Genomic DNA, 21,137 nt, shown 5'->3' with positions numbered 1-21,137 from the left:
CTGGCAGTTGTCTAGAACTGAACATAGATCACAGGTTGTGAGAACAGCCTCAAACAAAGCTGAAAAAAAAGTTGCCTTCTGAACATCTGTGAGAAAAGTTCTCAAACGCAGCCACACACTGGAATCATTTGACATTTGAAACCCTTTGAAAGTGAATATGTAAGGTTACAAGCATTATTGTTTTCACTTGACAAAACACAAGACATAACATCCCATGTCCTTTTAAAGCCTGTAGAGGAACTCATAGTGCTTTGAGAGATTCATCTACATGCACTTCCTCCTGTGTGTGCATATGTGTCGCGCTAACTAGAGCAACTAGGTCACCGAATTTTCAAAGGAAAGGATGTTTCCTTAAGGGCAGTATTCAGCAGGGTGAAACATTCACTGTGTTGGTTTTAAAGACGCCATGCATAGGCCACCGTGATGATCACCACTCGTGCTAACAGAGACAGTGTTTTGTCATGTATTTACTCATGTTTTCTTTCTCTCATACTGATTCTAAAGTCCCAGGACACCAATAAAAACAGACCTGTTCAGAGAGAGCAAGACATTTGCAAATTTCAGCTCTTAAAAATTCCTAACCTTACCGATGTCATTGAGGATCTTCATAATAGCAGCTAAATTATATCAGGCCAGTAGTTTTGATAAAAACAAAACATGCTGTAAAACTGGTTCAGTTTGCAGTTAGAGGTGGGAGCAGAATTGCCTCAAGCACGGAAATGATCCATTTTGTCCTTTTAGTCACACTCAGTGAAAAGTCTTGCATCAGCCGCGATCACTTGCTCCCAGGAAAAACAAATGCAAATATGATTGAACACACGTGCACACAAAGACAAAGAAAAAAAGGAGACAAGTTGGTGCATTCAGAAAGACGCTACAGGGAACAGACTATTCGAAGAACAGTGACATTCTCTTCCTCTTTGTGTGGCATACAAAGAAATCAATAGTTATTGCAGATGCATTTCCCGCCTGTAGGAGAACATTTGAACAACAGGTTTAATCCTGTATGAAGCGCAGCAGAGTCTCCAGGCAGGAAACAGTAAATGTCAGGTGAAGGCATGTGGGAGGAAGGGCTCACTACCTACATCATGTCCTCAGTTTGCACCTAGCAGTTTGCACATGTATGTACAGGTATTTTCTCCCCTTTGCTACTTGTGTAAGCTACGTACGATGAATGAAAATACATCTCGCAAATTTCACAAGATTGAAGCAGAGATAAAAAAGATAATTAAAAAAGAAAAGGGTGCTGTCCTGTATCGGCTCCATCCACTCTCATATCTCTCGAAGAAATATGGGGAATGTTCGTGCTCCATCTGTTTTAAAACTTAAAAACGGAAATGATGTTATGTGTTAATAGTTTGCACATGAGACAAAATGTTAATAGGATGGTTTGAGGGCATGAAAACGTTAAACAGGGTCAAGTTAGGTCTTTTCAGACTCTCAGACAAAGCCTCCTGGGTCCAGCTTGATATTTACTGCACAGATGCAACCGATCGTTTCACATTACTCAAGCAATATCAATCTGTTTTGGTTTTTTTCAAGTCGTCTTCAATGCTATGTTCAGGTGCACATCACCGCTGACAGTAAAACCGCACTTCAAAGCAACAGTATCAGCCTTTCCATTCTCACAGTATTTACAGCATCACGTATATGCAACAGCAGACTGCAAATGTGGCTTAATGTTCAAAAAGATGAGAAGAGGCTCTCTCTATTCATGACCTAACCCATCTCTGTGGGTTCAGAGTCAGCCTACAGTGATAACACTGACATTTATCTCCTCATCTCCTCCTTTCAATCCCTCTGGAAAGCTCAAAAAGTCGACCTCAGTGTCTCTAATTTCAAACACTTAATGAGATTTTTAATTGGTGACCTTTTGAGAACGTTTTGTACCACAGCTCATGAGAGCACTTGATTGGAGCCAACACGCACCACTCAGTCCTAACACCAGGATCTTTCAGGGCACTCTTTCAACAGTCTGATATGCATTTTATGTTTGACACGCACATAAACAAACTGACCAATCACTTGGCAGACATTGCCAGACAGACTACATTGGATTTTGTAGCATGGCTCCATTACAAACTTCCACTGCTGCTCGTCATCTAACTTTCATCATCTATAAAATGGATTTAAAAAAAATAATAGCAATACATCAAAACAATCCCAGCTGAGTTATGGAAGATGTAGCACTGAGTACTCTTACTCACTGTGTACCAACAATCAAACGCAAAGACTCAAAGGACTTATGGATAAAAAGACTGTTGTTTGCCTCAAGTGTCTTACCGTGGTGAGATGTCACAGCCCTGCTGCATGAAAGCTCCAAGTGAGAACCAAAGGGAATTGAAGATACCAAACTCATTGGTCTGTTCTGGACTCTGCTGGTTGGTGTTTTGCTGCATTGGTGTCTGGCTCTGCTGCACCCCGTTGGAGGCGGCCGCCTGTGTCGGAGTCTGTGGCTCCCCTCCCTCCTCGTAGTCCTCGGCGTGCCACTCGTATGGACTGAATCGACTGACGAGAAAGAGGACGACGCTGACGCCAATGTAGGCAAACACAATGCACATCCAGATCTCATAAGCCAGCGGGTCCAGGAATGAAAAGACGCCAGGTTTGGACTTGGTGGGTTTCTTAATCATGATGGAAATACCCAGAGACATGAAGGGCTTGGAGAAGTCTATGACTTCTTCACGGACAAGGGTGATAGTGAGAGGAGCCACAGCCAAATCTGCTTTCTGAAAGAGGAGTACAAACACAAACAGGCATGTCAAGGAGCTCTGCTGTAGCACCTGTAAGAAAAGCACCTCTGGCAAAGATGTCATGCTTAAGGTGCAAAACAGGACAGGAAAGAACTCTAAAATATAGGAGAAAATAATGGGGTCCTTTGTAAGCTTCCATGGCGTGTGTGGATGCTTAGACTTTGCACTTAACAGTATTCAAAGATGATCTTTAGTGGTTGCTTTTTGTCCAGCCTTTTCTCAGTCAACAGAGCACTTTGAACACAACAACAACAAAAAGCTGTACACTGAGTACTAATGAGGTTGAATGCTGCCAGTACAGAAGATCACATTGTATGGGGGAAAAAAAAATGTTACAAAAAGAAACAGCTGTGGGTTGACAGACATCAATATGTAAGACTGCTAATGTAAAAACTCAAATATTTATTCAAATTAAAGACTGTTGTGAACATCAGCTTTTTAATCTTGTATCATGATACTGCCTTACACGTAGACAGTATCATATTATAAGTATACATACATCATATGCATATCACCGGAATCTTGAATAAAACCATGCCAACGCTGAGCATTCCCAGAAGCAGGTGGAGCAACTTGTGAAAGTTGGCAGCACGAAAGCCAGTTAACAAACTTTATCATTTGATTCAGTAACTTCTCACACCCTTTAAATAACCCTCCCCTCCCTCTGAAAAAAAGTACCAAGCAACTATTGCAGTTGCTCTTAGGAGGAACAGTCAGCGGCATCGCCTCACGAGGGTATGGTTTTTCTATTGCAGCAGGAATAGCTCTCTCTGCTCCTGCCCTGTTCAATCAGCAGCAAAGAAAAGCGGCGGCAGCACCTGAGAGCTGCATGAATAATTTTCTCTTTGTGGTTTGTGACTTTGAACAAAGTTGTGCATTGTGTGAAAGGAAAACAATCAGAGACACTTTGTTGTTTGTATCTTTCTCTAATGGGTCCTAATTTTTCATGTAAATATAGATGAAATTACAGTGCAGGTGATTTTGTCTGATGTCTCTACGGTGAAAAATGAGTATTTGTTCAGAGCCGAGCAGCAGTTTGAAAATGCGTTGAAAGTGGCTGAGGGTTAATGTGTCATCTTAATGGGCCACTTTTCGGTCACATTAATACATTTTCTTTGCTGGCACGTAAATGAGAGCAGCACAGAGAGTTGTAGTAAACAAATGTGATCTGTGTTCTGTTTAATTCCAGCTCAGGATGAGGATCGACTGCTGTTTTGCTACTTTCTTTTGTCTTCCTGTTTCACCTGTATGTGGATGTTTCTCTAATCTGCTGCATTTATATACAAATTGTATCTGCTCTGCAAGACTAATGTGCATTTTTTCCCCCAGTAACACACATGAAATGGCAACTCTGGGGCCATAAGCTGTGTGTTTTCTTTTACTGTGTTATTGTAAGGGAAAACAAGTAAAACCTTGTAAAGACAGATATTTTCGGTAAGGCACATTTAAACAGGAAACAATCTTAGAAAGGGCTCTGTTTACTTACCCCATACACCAATTCACCAACCATGCCATTCCACATCTTGGTTTCGGGGTCTCTGGCTCCATACTTGCCATCAGAGACAACTTTCAATTTGTACTGGTAGCCCACATGCTTGGCTATCTCTGCAGCCAGCTCAACAATGTAGCCCTCGTACCTATCGTTCCCTACGAGCTGCTCATGGTTCTTCTTCAGCATCACGTACGGAGACTCCTGTTGGATGGAGGACAAGCATGAGTAGAGGCAGAGAGTTTTACTCAATCATCAGTCGCCTCAGGTGTCAAAAATGACTTGAAAACACTGACACAGGTTTCGGAAGTATTTCATTAATGTGTCAATAAATGAAATGACGATGCAAATATTTTCTCCACTTTTTTCTCCACTGACTTCCACAGCTGGACAGTTGTTGAAATAATGAGGACATTAAAGTGATGATTTGAAGCTATAGCATGTTGTTCATTTTAATAATGAAATTTGAGAACTTTGGAACAGATGCTATTGGTGTCCTTTATGTCACAGTGTTACTCATCTGTTTCTAAATCATACTTCTTAGAAACTTCATACTTGAAAAATAAATAAATAAATACTGGGCTAAAATGTTGGTGGAAGGGCTAAGAAGAAAAGATAATTGTGTAATTCCACACTAAAATTTTGGCTTTGTTCCCTGAGGTACGGTATGTTATTCAAACACAAAAGGTGACTAAGTATGATTATCATGATGCCTTTGCCACAATGACAGTAGTCCTGATAAGATGTAGCTCACTGCAAGAAAGCAGAAGAATTGAAAAAAATAAATCTCAGATCTCAGATCTGAGCTGGAGAAGCACGCGTGTGCGAGTGTGCATGTTTGTGTGTGCATGTCTGAGCCATGAAGGTGAGGCTGACAGCACTTTCAAGCTCGGCTGACCTGTTCCAAGGCCAGACTGCTCTTCTTGTTATACACGCATTTGTGCATCTCACACTGATTGACTGGTCAGAGAAATTACAGCTGACATAACACCTGGGGCCTTGCTTGGCTTCCTGAAAAATGGATTTCATGCAGAAACCCCTCACCTAAATCTGAAGTATCCGCCAGCACTTGAAAGGCCACAATTCCCACAAGTGGTAATGTGTGCCTTATTTAAGCTTAGGATTTGCTGGGCTTAAATAAAGCCACAATGTTTCATCAGGGTCTAGAAATGTAAGGGAGAGTGTTCCCTTTTTTTCTTACAGTTAAGTGTGTTTTCCTGCAACTTATGGTTGAGATTAAGACAATGATTGCTTCTCAAAAAAACCTGAGAGTAAGTGGTAGAAAAATGGCACACAAGGGAGACAGTGGAGAGAAAGGTCTGGTGTGCAGTGCTTACACAGGGTATGCCTCTGCACACCAGACAAAGACAGACCCACACACACACACACATGTGAGCATGCTCACACACTCACACACACACATACAGACAGGGTAAGGGATACAGACAGTCCCTCAGGACTTAGTCTCATTGACCTTGAACAAGTTCAAGAGTTCTGCTGCCACTCGACCATGTGAAATACAATACACAGACAAACAAAAAATCACTCATGCAAATGATCAAATCAAAAAACATATGGGTGTACCAAGTAGAATAGAAAGCACAGAAATTTGACTTTTTAAAAAAATAGAAAAATATAAACCTGTTTTTGCTTCTTTTAGAGTTTAAAAATCATTTGGTTTCTTTTGTATGATGGCATTTCTTGCAAAAAGCCTTTAAAAAATTTTTTTTTGTAAGCCCCCAAGTGTTAGTAGCCAGCAATGCTATTTGCACCTGGGTACACACTGCCTGAAAGCCTAAGCCTCTCTAAGAAGCAGTTAACATTGTTAGAAGATCTATTTTGGACAAAACCGTGATCTTGACCTATACCTGGGGGGGGTTCCAGTATGTTTACACCAGAGTAATTGCTATATGTCTCTTGTGGAAGACATAGTTTTATACCATATAGGTACCACCTAGATACCATCAGAAATGTCCAATACCTTCGTTACAAATTAGAGGCTGACTTGACCATATTTTTCTCATTGATTATGCTGCTATATTTCCAGTCCAGACATTTTCAGCCGATGCTACAAGACAGCTGAAAGCTTGCCTCTCTGAGAAGACTGCACAGATTGGAAGGTACCAATGCCTTTTTTTTTTAAATCAATTTCATTCACACACTGGATCAGACATGCTCTCACTCAAACCAGATCACATGGCAGGAGTGATACCCACATACTGGAAGTACAAAAAAACAGTCTACAGACGCACTGTTTTCTATGAAGTAAACATTTTCAGCAAGCTATAAACTCTGAGAACATCTTCTGCCTGGAGGGATATAATGTACTTACACCATTATCATCCTCTAACATATTCCTGCTAGGTATGCCCCTTCTTTTTTGAAAAAATGTCATTACAACCTTTAGCTGACATGGCAGTTAGTCGGATTGAATCTGTGAAACCATTTTCTCAATTCCGACCTACAGACCTCAGCACCACTGTCTCTGACATATAGGCTAGCACACTTAATCCAACCTCACCCGCCAAATCATGTTGAAGAACCTAGTGATGACATCTGATCCAAATAAAGGAGAGAGAAATGAAGGACATGCTGACACATTACAGCCTCAGAAGGTTCTGTGTTTCATTAAGCTAACCGCTCTAATTCTGCACAGCTACTTCTGGAATGATAAAAGGTCCCTTTCAGTCTGCCTATGTTTAGTTGATAACGACATGATATTTGAGATCAAATGCACAGTAAATATGTAAGTAAATAACTCTGCAAGTCATCAGTACTGTATGTCAGCGTGTAATTGTTTATGAGACAAATCTCCACACCTCTATTGTATTGACGAATCATCATTCTGATCAGGCACCTGTCACACAGACAGAGGTAAGCAGAATATAGCAGCAGAAGGAAAGAAGCGAGGGAGAAATAGTCACAGATTTCTGTCACATTCTTTGAGGGGAGTGAACTTTAAGGAACTCCATCTTCAAAGAAAATGAAAAATGTTACTATGACTCTCTCTGTGTCGGTCTCTCCCACCTCACTCAACCTTAAGCCCTCAAATGCCTCAAATTTTATCAAATTCTTTTCTTTCTCTTCTTCTTTTTTCTTAGACTTACCAAGATGGTAGTGACTATATAAGTCCTATTCAGCAGTCCACTATCATTGTTGCCCATCAGGAGGCTGGCTGTGGTCACATACTTCTCGTCTTCATTCCAGTAGCCAACCTGGGACAAGGCAAATGAATCACAAATAGGAACCAGCACTTACTTAAATCTTTGAAGATAAAGCAGTTGAAACAGAAGACAAAGTTAGCACGTTAGTCTGAAAATATATTAAACTGTTAATTAAATTAGATTTAGATATTAAGAAGATTAAGAACAGGGCAGGACATCATGAGGTTTAATGTCAGCTGGGGTCCTTATCTGAGAGAAGTGAACTAGTGTTAGTGATAATTGCTTGAAATACAATTGAAAATAAGCATAAACAAAAGAAAGAAGATCCTTCTGTATTGTACTGGATGCAGTAATGAGTTACAGTAATGAATACAAAAAAAGGCAGAGATTAACCGTCTTCATCCTTTGTTGCTTAAGTGGCAAGTAGTTATTGTTAGCTGGCTGCACTGCAACATCAGCTAACTGCTTTTTAAAAGAATCCTTCAGTAGACCTTTATGGAAGTCAGCACATGAAGTAAATAATTATGAAGCACACTGGCGGTGAAAAACAATAGTCTAACTCCAAATCACAGACTTAAGAATAAAAGCTTCTTCTAACTTTATGTCATAACTCTTAGACAGGATCTTATAATGACTCTATTAAGTTGGTGGAATAGGTCCTAATGACTGGAGTACTAAGACACACATAGAATGATTGTTTTTAACATAAAAGTAATGAAAAAATATTAAAACATCTAAATGCATATTTCAAAACAGCACTCTTCTAGGCTGCTATTTACTTTGAATAAGTTCCTTTTTCTTTTCAGGGATGCATGAACCACTGTGTAGCCTCTCCCATGTTCCTAGTTTAGAATTCTATTCCTGCTTCAGACTGTACAACATGGCAGAAGTGGGTTAAATGCTTGATTCTAAGTGTACTCTCATAGTTAAAGTATATGCATGAATAATCAGGAGACTACTTGAGAGCTGCTGTAAAAGGTTAGCTTTCTTCACTCTTGGTACAAGAAGGTTGCTTGTTAAGCGAGTCTTAATCCTTTTCTCATTGAGCACATTTTTTACTCCCAGGCTGGCTCAGAGCATCTGTATATGCAAAAATCTGGGCCCAGACATTTCATTGGACCTGCTGAATACTGAACAGTCTTAAAATGAGCAACTGGGTTATTTAAATTATCCTAACAATATTTAAACGGTAAGTGTGAAAGCACACAAGTAGGGTCCTTGGGCAAAAATGAATATCTTACAGTGGTGCATCAGACTTACCTTCTTGGGTCCAGAAGGGGCCAATTCCATGACACTAACAGTGTAGTTGGTTCTACGGCCTTTTTCATTGAACTGAATGTGACCCGTCAACCCATCAATACGGACCTGTAATAGTGTCAGAGATACAGAATAGGTGTCTTGTAGCGGCTCCAACTGATGAGTATCCTACTGTTGTGTGCTGCTTGGTATGCAAACAGGCCTTTTTCTTAATTTCTGTGCTACCAGCAAGCATTTATATGTCACATTTACAATGTAATGCATGTTGAGAATAGCTTGCATGTGTTTGCATAGTATTCATTTGTGAAACACCACCGAGCTCAGGTCCATGTGGAGGTGAATGACAGATGGTGTGCGTGTATGTGTACAGTGCAGTGTGTTTGTCTTGGCTGTGTGATGGAATTAATTGAGCGAGCACTGCTTCAATCTTCAGTCTGTCCGCAGGCAGATGGCTAGATTGACTCTGAGCAGGTCTTTGCACAGCCACTCTGCAGACAGAGCCTTGGGCTGCACACATGCAAACACACACTCACAAGCTCACATATGTATATATATATATATGGTGAATATCTCTGGATACATATATATACATATATATATATATATATATCCAGGGTGTATCTAACCTTTCGCCAAATGACAGCTGGGATAGGTTCAAGCACCACCAAGACCACTTGGATTAAAACGTGGATGGACATACATATACACACACTCACGTGTATATGGGTGTGTGTATGCAAAACATACTTTTAGATATAACTGCAATGAAACAAAAATAAAAAAAAATGATTCTCTACGTTCATCTATGGACCTGAATGAGTCCGTCTGTGTGTCTCCACGAGATCAAGAAGTCTCACAGCCTGGCCAGCATTTCCATTGCCAAATATTACATTTCTAAACTCAATTGCTGATGTCATATTCCATGATGATCACCGCTGAGTAATACTGCCTGCAGGTTTTGTTTACTAGTCGTGATGTCACATTTGATACTGGGGAGCTCTCATATGACTTAATGTGAACTTTACACGACAGAATGAAACCTAATTTGCTCAGCCAGCCCCGACTCAGAAGCCGTTAGCCAATGTGCCAGTCAAGAATTTGTGTGTCTCTGTGCATGGTTTGTGTATGCAGGAGTGTGTACGTGCACATAGGCGTGTCTCTATTCATGTTTGCAGACCTGCTGCAAAGCTCTCTGGATGTCTATGCCCTGTCCCCAAGGGGCTGGTGGGTTGGCGAGACACTCTCCAGCGTTGCCCCGGCGAGAGATGTCTATCCTCTGTCTCCTTAAATTCTGGAAGGCCGTGGACATGACTTTCACCCCGTCATATGTTAGAGCACCTGTGTACTGCAGACAGAGGGCAGGTAATTTAGACTCACCAGTGTTAAAAACTGTAGATAATCAAGGCAACAATGAAGAAATATACCTCTACGGGATTTCTATATATTCCACACATCTTCCAATTGTAACCGAGCCCCTTTTAAAATGCCAATTAACTTTAAAGAATTTGTCAAAGTTGACTTTTACTTAACTTCTTGACCATATAAACACTAAAACGATAGCATTGTGAAGCACCTCTTGCTGGACAGTATAAATGTATAAGCATTTAACAGAAGAAATCCTAGACCTGAATCTCAAGGCTCAGACCGCATTATTTTTTCAAAACTTTTTCATAACTTTTCTCAATCGGCTGCTCACAGATGTAATATATGTGACAGTGGGAAATAACTTTTGCAGGAAAAGCAACTCTAACCTCAAACACAAATAAAACCCCAGAACTTTTCATGCTGCTAAGCTAGTTTTCACAGCTCAATAATTCCTATAAATATAGAAAGAGAACACGAATAAAAGCAAAGGAAGATATTTCAGAAAGTAAAGGGGTATTACTTTGAGTCCAGTCTTGGGAATTTTGGAGTCTTTGTTATCAAACTCCATCCACTGCTGGGCGATGCGGCTCACACTTGGCTCGGAGTTGTTGACGAGCTGGAAGCCGGTTATGTTGGCACCACCTTTCCTCAGGTCTGTCAAGTCAATGTCCAGGAATCCCTAAGACAGACAGGAAGGTAGGCAAAGAGATGAAATAGTATACACTGGAATAAGACAAAAAATGATTTAAAAAAAGAAACATACAAGTGCATAAAATTAGAATGTCATTCATATACAGTACAAGGGAAATCATAAAACAGAATGTCTGATCATGGACCCTACTTGCCAAAAAGAGAACAAAAGATTGCTATCATGTGGTTGTACTGCTTCTCCCACCGATCAAGTTGCAGTTTATATCCATTCGTATTCAAAGTTCATAAAATAGCCATCATCATAGGCATAGAAAAAGGTCATAGCAATCATTTAATTGTTTCAGGCTCTTCCAAGGCCACAGCGATTTTTGATTTTTGTGCATGAAAATCAAGGCATGCCTGACATTTTTAATTCACAAGAACGGGGTACGGACATGAGGTTACAGCAACATTTGGCTTTTGACCACAAAAAGCTGAAGAAATCCCTCAGGACAGCCAAGAGATTTTACACTCTTAAGATAAGTATGGATGTAGGGATAGATTCAGGAAAGCATAAACTGCCAAAAACATAAAACCTCTGGCCACAGCTGTCACTGACACAGCATAAAAAGCAGAGAGATGTGTCATTTAAGCAATTTCATGCCTATTAAACATTGTGTCAGTGGAGGACAACTTGTATTACATGACCATGATCCATAGTAAGAATAATGAACAATGAACAATCCTTCATGTCGATTTGGATTGTAGACACTTCTGTTTTATCATTTGGTGCAGGGATTGCTGTCCTTGATTCTTGACCCCAAGGACAAATGTGAAGTGCATGGACTTCCCTCAACACTTTTTCATAAAACCACTTTGTACTTTTACTCCTTTATGTGTTAAAGGTAATTTTTGCCATTTATAATTCACTGCATTTTCGTTCATAACATGTTTGAAGAATTTCTACACTTACGTACTTAGCGTGTGTACGTGACTATATATATATTTATTAATTAAAACAAAACAAGGTGCAAAAATCATGTAATGAAGCGGTCAGTACCTGAGGAACAATAAAATAAGGGGTATTTTGTATTGTTGGTGAGGTATTTAAAAGGTTACAAGCTGAAAAGGGTGGAAGCCAGTAGCATCTTACATTAGAGTGTAATTTGGCCAAATGTAACTTAACCTTCACAAATGCAAAGGTCAATTGCATAATGAAAAAGAAAAAGGAATGAAGAAAAAATCAAGAGAGGTTATCCCTTTGAACAGACTTTACTACTGTCTTTCCTGAAGGAGAATAATAAGAAATAAAATAGAAAACCTCCTTTCATGACGGGAGCAGTCCAGATTAAAATGTTACAGGCCAGTGGGAAAATGCAATGCACGCTTTATATAAAATTGAACAGAGAAAGAAGCAATTTAACGAAATGCTATCTTCTTCTTGTGTCTTCTCTTTTCTCTGACTATTTTGTGGCTGTTTTTAACAGAGGGAGGGGGAGGATATGCAGTTTCCCCTTCTCAGCAGGTTGTCCGTCACTGCAGGCAGAAGAAGAGGCAGACAAGTGGCAATGGAGAGCAGTGAAGGTGATTTGTCCGCAGTTTTTACAGAAAAAGCAGAGCTATGACTGATGAGAAGAAAAGGTGCCCCTCTGTATTGTCACTGGTTCACCAGTCTTCTGTCTAACTGTGTTCAGTATTTTTCTTTCTTCTCTGCTCTGACATTACTTGCGTCATGACATTTGAAGCTTTGCCTCTCTGTGTGTCTGTTTCAAACTCTCACTTGTTTCACTTCCTTTAATCTTCAATTACCATACATTCAAAACAAATACTGGAAAATAAAGAGGGCTTAACTAGCTGTAAGTTCTCTGTGGTAATTTTCCACTCTTCATTTTTCTCAGGGACCTTGCAGACCTTGCATGGAACAAAGTGAAGCCTGCTTTCCTAACAAACCTGTGTTTTACCAGGTGTCCATATTTCTCAGCTAAATAAACAGACTTGTGTCTTTTCTCTGCTCCGCAAATGAGCTAATGCTGAGCAGCGGGCTGAAGAGGTTACTATAGAAACCAGCCTTTGCTAAGACTGGACATGGAGGGGTGGGGGTGTTTCTGACAGATATTGTTACCGCATTTAAGTGCTGACTGAAATTCAAGCAATGTCCTGTTCAGATCCACACACAGGAGCAGGCGAGTACACTGATAAGTGAATAGGCACAAATCTAAAAAAATAGGTGCAAGAACAAAGAATAAGTCTTTTTTTTTTTTTGTTGCATAAGGCTGATAGTAGGCTCATTAGAAATGATTGCAACCACTCGGCCATTTGTACCGTCTGGTCCTCATTCTTTAAAATTAAATCTGGGAAACTGGACAGACAAGAGAGAAAGAGCCAATCAACAACCCCAGCAGAGAAAGATGTTCTTGCCAGCAGTTGCATATTAATGTTGTCACTGCCACAGCTTCTGTTGGTGTCAGTTTTGTCTTCATATGGCTGCATTTAGTCAGTGCTGAGGGGGACTACGTAGCATCTGCACCGAGAAAACAGCAACAATAAGAGCTAATGGATATGGCTTGCATACAGACTGTCTGACCTTTTTCTATAATTATGAGTGAGCAGAGATTTTTGTCTGCCACTGTCACAGGTCCCCCTCTTGTGCTTTAGTCGACTACTGAACTGTGGATATTTCTGTGCCTTTGACGGAGAAAGAATAGCTGAAGTAGAAAATGGAATGAGTAGATGAGAAACCAGATAGTTCCACCATAATCTATCAGGCACACACAAGTCTATTAAACTGGTGATAAAGTACTGAAAGTATGAAATGCTGTTAAAAGATTAATTTAATAGCAGTCAAAATTCAATGGAGGTATGCAAATACGTAGAGAAGTATGTGGGCAATTTGAAAAATAAGAAAGAAAGAAAAAAAAAAGAAAACCCAGATAGATTTTACCAAAGTTGTTATGTCATAATCATTTCTTACCAGGTTGGCGAGAATGTAGTGGTAGCTCTTTGCATTCTTCCCTTGTTCGACAATCTGAAGACGAGCAGAGGAGAGGTAGAAAATCAACAGCTTGAAACGTACAAGCAGAGGTTTGTGTGTGAGAAACAATAAGCAATGCTTCACTGCAATATTCCAGAGACTGTTAAGTTTAAGATGCTTGCTCTTGTGCAGGAAAAACAGGGAGAAGGCTAACAAAAGATTCGATTTTGTGTTGTTTCTAAGAGAAAAACACACAAGAATACACACCACCCATTTAGTGCCATTTTTCTGAGAGAGATCATTATAAAGTATAACTTCAAATAAAGACAAATCATGCCCTAAAAACAAACCATATAAATTATACTATATATATATATATATATATATATATATATATATATATATATATATATATATATAACAATAACACAATACAATACAATTTGTACATTTTTATGAGGATTAAATTCTATTAATTTTTTAAATAAATTATTACCCTGTGAGCTCAGATTTCATCTTTGATCTGATGCTTAAATATTTCAAAAGATCATACATCCCTGAAACCCCACAACACATTTTGTCAGTGTTGAGCTGTGGACAAGCCCCTCACTGATGAATAAAATATATCTCTAAGCCATAAGTATTTGAGCCCTTCGTCACACTAACTTTGAATAAGCACAACTTTTTTTTTTCCATACAAAGGTATTAAAAACCATTATCATAACCTTTCAAATAAAAGGATCATTTTTGTGAAGAATAACACAAAACTATCACAAAATACTTTTTAGACCTTTAACTATTGACAACTCGATGACTTTCCAGTGCGTATATTTGCAAATGGCTTCAGGTTCTGTGATATAATTGGGCCATCTTGGATTCAACAGTCTTTTGAGGTCCATCCACAAGGTTAAATAATGTTTATCGAGGGCAGTCTTCAACTTGCATCTCTTGAGATAAATAGATTTTGATGCATTTGTTATCTTTGCTTTTTTGCAGATGGTATGACATTTGGGTCATTCATTTGTTGGGATTAAATGAATTGCCCTCCCAGTGACATGTTCCCAACCCAACACAATACAAAAGCGTGGTCCATTCATCCCATTGCTGAACAGTTGAAGAGGTACCTTTTCAGAAATTTCTGCAAGTGGTACCTAATGCAGCCAAAGCATTCTGTATTACCTGTAACAGCCAACAGCCAATTAGTGACAAGAAAGAATACAAGTTTGTCTGCATATTCTTCCCCAGGAGCTTTTGTAATCAAACTGGGGATTCCACCTGCCTTTCGAGCAATCCTTAAAGCAGCTCTTCCACAATCTGATTCCCATAACTTATTACTGTTAACTGGCTTTTCTTTGTTACATTACATTTCATTACAAACAGAAAAGAAAAACAAAAGCCATCTAAAAAAAATGTTTCTCCTGCTTTCTGGCCATTTATTATTTCAACTATCGAGGCAGTCGTAGGCAGCTGATAAGGGGAGCTGATGACTGTAAAGCAGTGGAACACTGTTTAAGCAGAACTCATAAATATTTTAAATTAGCATCACCTGGCCTTTTCGAACAATGACTGTGAACAAGCCATAACAAGCTAGCCAACATCTACCTTAGAATTAACAATATGGGAGCTCAAAACTGACCTCTCTCCGCATATAAAACCCTTAAAAAAAACCTTGACCCATGCATTGGTATCGAGTGTGGTACTGCTGAAATGGCTTTATTTCTAGCTTTTACTGAGAATTAATTACACATGTCTAGTTTGACAATGCCTAAATTAAGAGCTTACTTGTGTGTACAACCACAACAGATGCGGTTGTCTGTGAATGTGTCATAACCAACAGTCACATAAGAGAAAGACAAGTGAGCAACGTTAATTGAAGGGATGTAGAATAATTCAATTAATGGCACTGTAGATAAGGAGCACTCAGTGTGAGCATTTTGCTTTGTGTGTTGCTTTGCGTTTGTTTTGTTGTGTGTTTTGTGTGTCTAATAATGCTTTAGGTCATGACAGAAGGTGGCATTTGTTATTAATGGTGACCCCGGCACTTGGAAAGTCCTGCGGCCAAGCCTCAAGCAAGGAAAACAAGAGGGATGGAGGAGAGACACGCACCAGTGCAGACAACACTGTGCCCTCCACCAGGGGAAGACACAGTGGGCTGTCAAATGGAAAAGTTTTGGCAGTGAGTTTTATTTTTAATTATGTATGTAAATTTGAAAAGTCATTCAGAGTTCAGCAACAAAAGGCTGGGTAATTTTTCTGCCTCTTTGTCAGAAAACACACCGAATATTTTTAGAAGGGATTTTCTACCACATAAAATGCTCTCCGAGGACATGAGGTGTCACCCTGCTTGGATGAAAAATGACCCTCAGGTCACTGTCAGTGACATTATTGTGAGACAGTCTTTGTACTGTATGAGATTCACTCAGGAGTGAGTTTAAAGGGCAAAACAGGAAGAGGTGTGGTTATGGCAGTGTTAGTGGATATTCGAGCTCACAGGCAAACCAGTGCAGAAGCAGGGAGCAGATGTCGATGATTGATGGTCTGCCGTCTGAATGTAGAAGTTCTCAGGTTCAGCTTCTGTAAACTGGTGAGAACTGATGCAATAACCTTAACTGTAGACACGGGGCCATCAATAACACTCACACAGAGCAGCTACACATACAGATCCGCATGGTGTGTGCGAGGATGTTTGTGTGATTTATTTTGTTCGTTTGAACAATGTACTTGAACAGAAAAAATAAAACGATAACCTAAGTGAAGAATTATAAATCATGAGTGAGATCAACAAGTGAAACAAATTACACCTTGTTGACTTCTCTGTTGAATTATGTTTGCTTTGAGAGAGGCAGCAACAAACCACTTTAACTTTTAGAAGCTTTGAAATGATGAGTTCTTGACTTCCGAGCGATGCAGGCAAAAAACAGCTCATTTTGAGCCAGCAACTATTTATTTCGCCGGCTGGGAGACAATTGTCCATAGCCAACGTAATCAGCTGTTTTTCAGGTAGCGTGTATTTTAGCTTATGTACTGCTGACTTGCTTTTAAAAAAATATAACCTCGTTAAAGGTGTGTCATAACTGAGCTTAACTGATTCATGGCTTCATGCAAAAGCAAATACACAACCAATAGAAATGCTTAGCCCAGACAAAACATCTACAAACACAAGAACTGAGGAATTATGAAGAAGACATGTAAGCGGAGGAAGTGTCCATTTGAAAGCATTTGAAAGCTGCTGCTTTGTTGTAGTAAAATCTAGATTTGTGTTTTTCTTATCATGGCATCATCTGACAAAGCCAACATTGACTTAAATTGAAAACGACATCTATGCATTAGTTTTCGTTATATTTACAGGTACCGTGGACACTCAGAAAAAGTTAGAAATGGCAGAACATTTCACACAATCAATCTAACTGACAGATGTCTGTCAGCTGCTATGCCTGTACTACGTGGCACTACGGCTGTGTGAACGTGAGCAGGGCTGCCTGCTGTTTCCCACTTACTAAACCGCATGGCTCACATAGAACCGACAAATAAATCTTGCCCTCGCCGAGCAATCTCTTCTCTTTGAAGTACCCAAGGTCCTAAAAGTCGTGTCTTGTCAATTCTTTGACAAAATGTCATTGAATGGGTCTTAAAAGTGGCTAAATCTGGTGACAAATCTACCAAGATGGCAACACTGATTGTAAGAAAAGTTAAGAAGAACAACCCCCCATCCCAAAATCAAATTTAACAAAAATAAGTCTTGGGTCATGCCTCATTTCTTTACGTATTGCCAGGAAAACAGGAAATAAGTGCAATGTTACTGAAATATGTGCAAACATAACAGAGTTTGTATAATTCTAACAAACTTAAAAGTAAACACCCTGAACCCTCTGGCAAGGTTTCTTGCAAGTAATCTTCAGGAATAGTTCTCCAGGCTTCTTGAAGGACATCCCAAAGCTCTTCTTTGGATGTTGGCTGCCTTTTGTTCTGTTCTTTGTCTGTTCAATAATGTTGAGGTCTGGGCTCTGGGGAGGATTCATCCCTCCATAAGACCTGTTGCCACTGATTTTCAGTCCAGTCATTTGGCATACCTCAGCCTTTTCTTTCCTTTTCTTTCCTTCCTTAAGAATGGCTTATTGACAGCCACCCTTCCACAGAGACCATTTCTGATGAGGCTTCAGCCAACAATAAGATGTATCAACTGATAATCCAGATGCTTCTTTCAGGTCTAGCGTCCCCTCCCCCCATTTCTTCAAGACATCACTTTCAGATAATGCTCATCAGCTACACACTTTTAGGTCTGCCATTTCTTATTAGCCTTCCACCTGTCTCATTTTTGCTAAGTGTTGCTAAGTTGTTCAATAAGCAAGCGCTAAATCGCTTAACAAACAAGAAAAACACATACCTCTGAAAATAGACAAGTACAAGAACTGGACTGAAAATGAGTGAAAAAGCGGTCAACCTCCAAAGAGAAACTTTGAAAGAAAAAGCCTGAAGAACCTCAACGCTACTCAACACCACTTTAGAAGACTACAAGAACGTTTGGCTGCTTGGAGGCTAAATAAAAAGAAACAATGGTGGCTCAAGACTTTTGCACAGTATAGTATATGACCACTATATAACTAGAAAAGTAAATTTTGCATAATTTAGCTATTTTCACATTTGAGCCCCAAGCTATGCTTTGAAACCTCCCCTTGAAGAACATTCCCAGAAACAGCTTCACATCTCTGAAGCAAAATTGACAACCCTGGACTGCAGGAGATCAGAGACATGTTGATATACTGCGAGTCATCTAATCTCCATCACCAGGCCAGAGTGAGATTCAAAAGAAGACTCCAGTGAAAAATAAACATTTTTACTTCCATCAAGTAAAAAAACTGTCAATTAAAGAGCAGATAGCAGCCTCTCAAAAAGAAGTCAGTGATCCTGATGTTCTTGAAGCCACTGGTGTAAGAAATCTATCACAACTGAAAGGATGCTACATCCATTTCACTTATAGGCAGCTTCTTTAGGGAATGTGATTTGCTTGGAGAGATAAAAAAAATGGGGTTGATTACGTTGACCCAGTACAGGAATACATATGGTGTAGTTTGACGTTAAAAAGTTGGTACTTTTTCTTAAAGAGCGTTGTTTTACTTAGTATTGTCGCAGATTTACTCAAGTACATTTAAAATGCTTCTCCCTACAAAGATTTTAGTTTTTGGCCTCAAACCAAATAACAAGTCATCACAACATCACAAAAAAAAGGCACACCCAGAGCTCTCATGTACACTACTTCATCACCTGGAGAAATCCAGAGTTGCCTAGTTACTGTTACTAAGCTATCATTGGACAATCTCTGTTTGGTGGAGGGGGTTTGTGCACAGTCAACTGGTGCCAAGATCTTTTTTCCTTTTAACAGTGCAGAGGTGAGTAAGTGATGATCCTATCACAGACGAACTGTCTGCTCCAAATACCATCGCTGTGTTATTTATCCTTCCTGTCCTTGATGCTCCAGGAGACAAAATGCCAGAGGGGACCAACAACCAACCACACAATTTCATTTAGAGCCTCCCTTTTTCACTCTGCCGCTATCTTTTATTAATCTGATTAAAATGTGTACAGCCTACTGTTGATGTCTTTAATGCATCTTTCTTTAAAACAAAACAAACATATAATTACAAGTTAATATGTGATTTTTATATATCCAAAAGTAAAATTTACTGTGTGGACAGTATTTGTTTTGCATTATTGAATGTTTAAATTGAAATCTAGTCATGTTTTACATACATATAGTTTTACCTTTCTGAGAATGCCAGTGAGCCTCTCAGTCTCACAATCAATAATAATCTGTCCCTCCTTCCTCTTGTCCAAGTCCTGGAACACTTTCAAGAAGGAGGCCTCCGTCATGGTCTCCACATTGACCGAGGTCACTAGCCAGTTCCTCTCTGCTGCTGTGTCCAGGACCTTCTGCAGAACGGACAGGCCTGGGTCAAAAGAGAAATAAAACACAAATATTTTTGAAACTGGTGACCGAATGAACTCTGTGAGCATCAAAATCAAATAGTTCTGCAGAAATGATGAATGACTAGGTGGTGCTGATCTACAGAGAGCAATTAATGAGTGTCTAGATGCTGTAAGGCAGCATTACACATAGCTTACATGCAGGCTAGTCTCACACTCTGAGTAGCTGTGTTACAGTATGAGCTGAAAACAAATTAAAAAACTTGTGAACCAAGCAGAAGCTGTGCAGAGACCCATACTGCTTTGGATAAGCTTATCCATCAGATTCTCCCCTGTAGCTGAGGTGATAAAGTGTAGCGAGCAGGAGAGTCCATTAAGCACACTGACACTTACAGGTGTGCTTTTGCAGCTGTGCCGCCGGGCTAAATAATCACCACTTTCATGCTAACAAATAATCAGCCCTTGCATCATCACATATGACACACTTACAGCCGGCTTTGTGTTCTTTAAGCACCAATTACAGGTGGCGTTACTCAATTACACTGTCACCTATACGTTGCTGAGAGACTTGAGCATCACAGAAAAACAGACACGGTAGCCAATGAGCTCGGGGCTTACACTAAGACAGGAAATAAAAAGCGATTAGGGAACACATTGATCTTGAGCTCTGATTTACAATCTGACTCAGTGTTGTATGTCTTTGCCACTGGCAGTAGACCAATCAGATTCCTCTCAAGCTGGCAGCCACAGTTGTTCCACAGAATAACGAAAAGTCATTTCACCCACATCAAACTGGCAGCCATTATACAAATGAAGCAGCAATTACAAAATTTTGAGATGTAAACTAATACATGATGTGGCTGTGTTTGTTTTTGGCAAACATTGTTATATCCACTGCGGGCCCACATGTCATGAGTTTTACTGATCCAACATGCTTGTTTGCTCATGTTCATACGTGCCTTTTATGAGCAAAGACACAGAAATTCACAAAATCCTCAAATACACAAAAACAACACCACGGCCTCCGTCAAAAGAAGAATGAGAAAGCAGTCACAACGCATGAAAGATGATAGCTTGGCCTGATTAGAATGCACACCAGCTGCTCTCCAGGCAATTCGTGCTGCTTATTTGACACAGTGTCATTAAGAAAAGAAGATGGATGGTGCTCCATATATGACCGCAACATGTAAATAAATGGGAAAAAGAGACAAATGTGAGGATTTTGACTGAAAGTTGCATGCAGGAGCTGGTAAATCATTGCTTGAAAGGTACACGGTGACGCACTGCCTCTGTGACGGTGACTCTTTCTTTTCACTGTCGCTAATGAGTGAATAATTGCAGATCTTGGTGCTGGCAGATTAAACAGTAGCTGTGAAACTGATCATAGGCATGGGAACACAGAAGATAATTAATCATGGTTACAAAAAAGGTCAGTGGGTCAGCTATCTTTGAATGGAGTTAATTTAAGGTGTCAGCAAAGGTTTCAGCACCATAGACAGCGCCGTGCAACATTGCTTGTTTCAAGGCAGAGCACTAAACTTATTTTCATCTTTTACTTTATTTTTTATTCCTAAATTGTGAAAAGG

General features: G+C 39.7%; 1 protein-coding gene across 1 annotated transcript in view; it reads right to left on the bottom strand.

Annotated features, from left to right (window-relative positions):
• The window catches only part of gria1a (glutamate receptor, ionotropic, AMPA 1a), a 76,715-nt gene that overhangs the window by 32,268 nt on the left and 23,310 nt on the right, over positions 1 to 21,137 (bottom strand). The window contains 8 exon segments of the mRNA XM_072396056.1: positions 2,284 to 2,729; positions 4,240 to 4,446; positions 7,350 to 7,457; positions 8,667 to 8,771; positions 9,841 to 10,008; positions 10,549 to 10,707; positions 13,630 to 13,683; positions 19,390 to 19,574. Of these exon segments, the coding sequence (XP_072252157.1) occupies positions 2,284 to 2,729; positions 4,240 to 4,446; positions 7,350 to 7,457; positions 8,667 to 8,771; positions 9,841 to 10,008; positions 10,549 to 10,707; positions 13,630 to 13,683; positions 19,390 to 19,574 (1,432 nt within the window).

Source organism: Leuresthes tenuis, unplaced genomic scaffold (assembly GCF_036924035.1).
Source record: "Leuresthes tenuis unplaced genomic scaffold, fLeuTen1.0.hap1 SCAF_11, whole genome shotgun sequence".
NCBI lineage: Eukaryota > Metazoa > Chordata > Actinopteri > Atheriniformes > Atherinopsidae > Leuresthes > Leuresthes tenuis.
The sequence above is the reverse complement of the archived record's forward strand: the minus strand, read 5'-3'. Positions and strand labels throughout refer to the sequence as shown.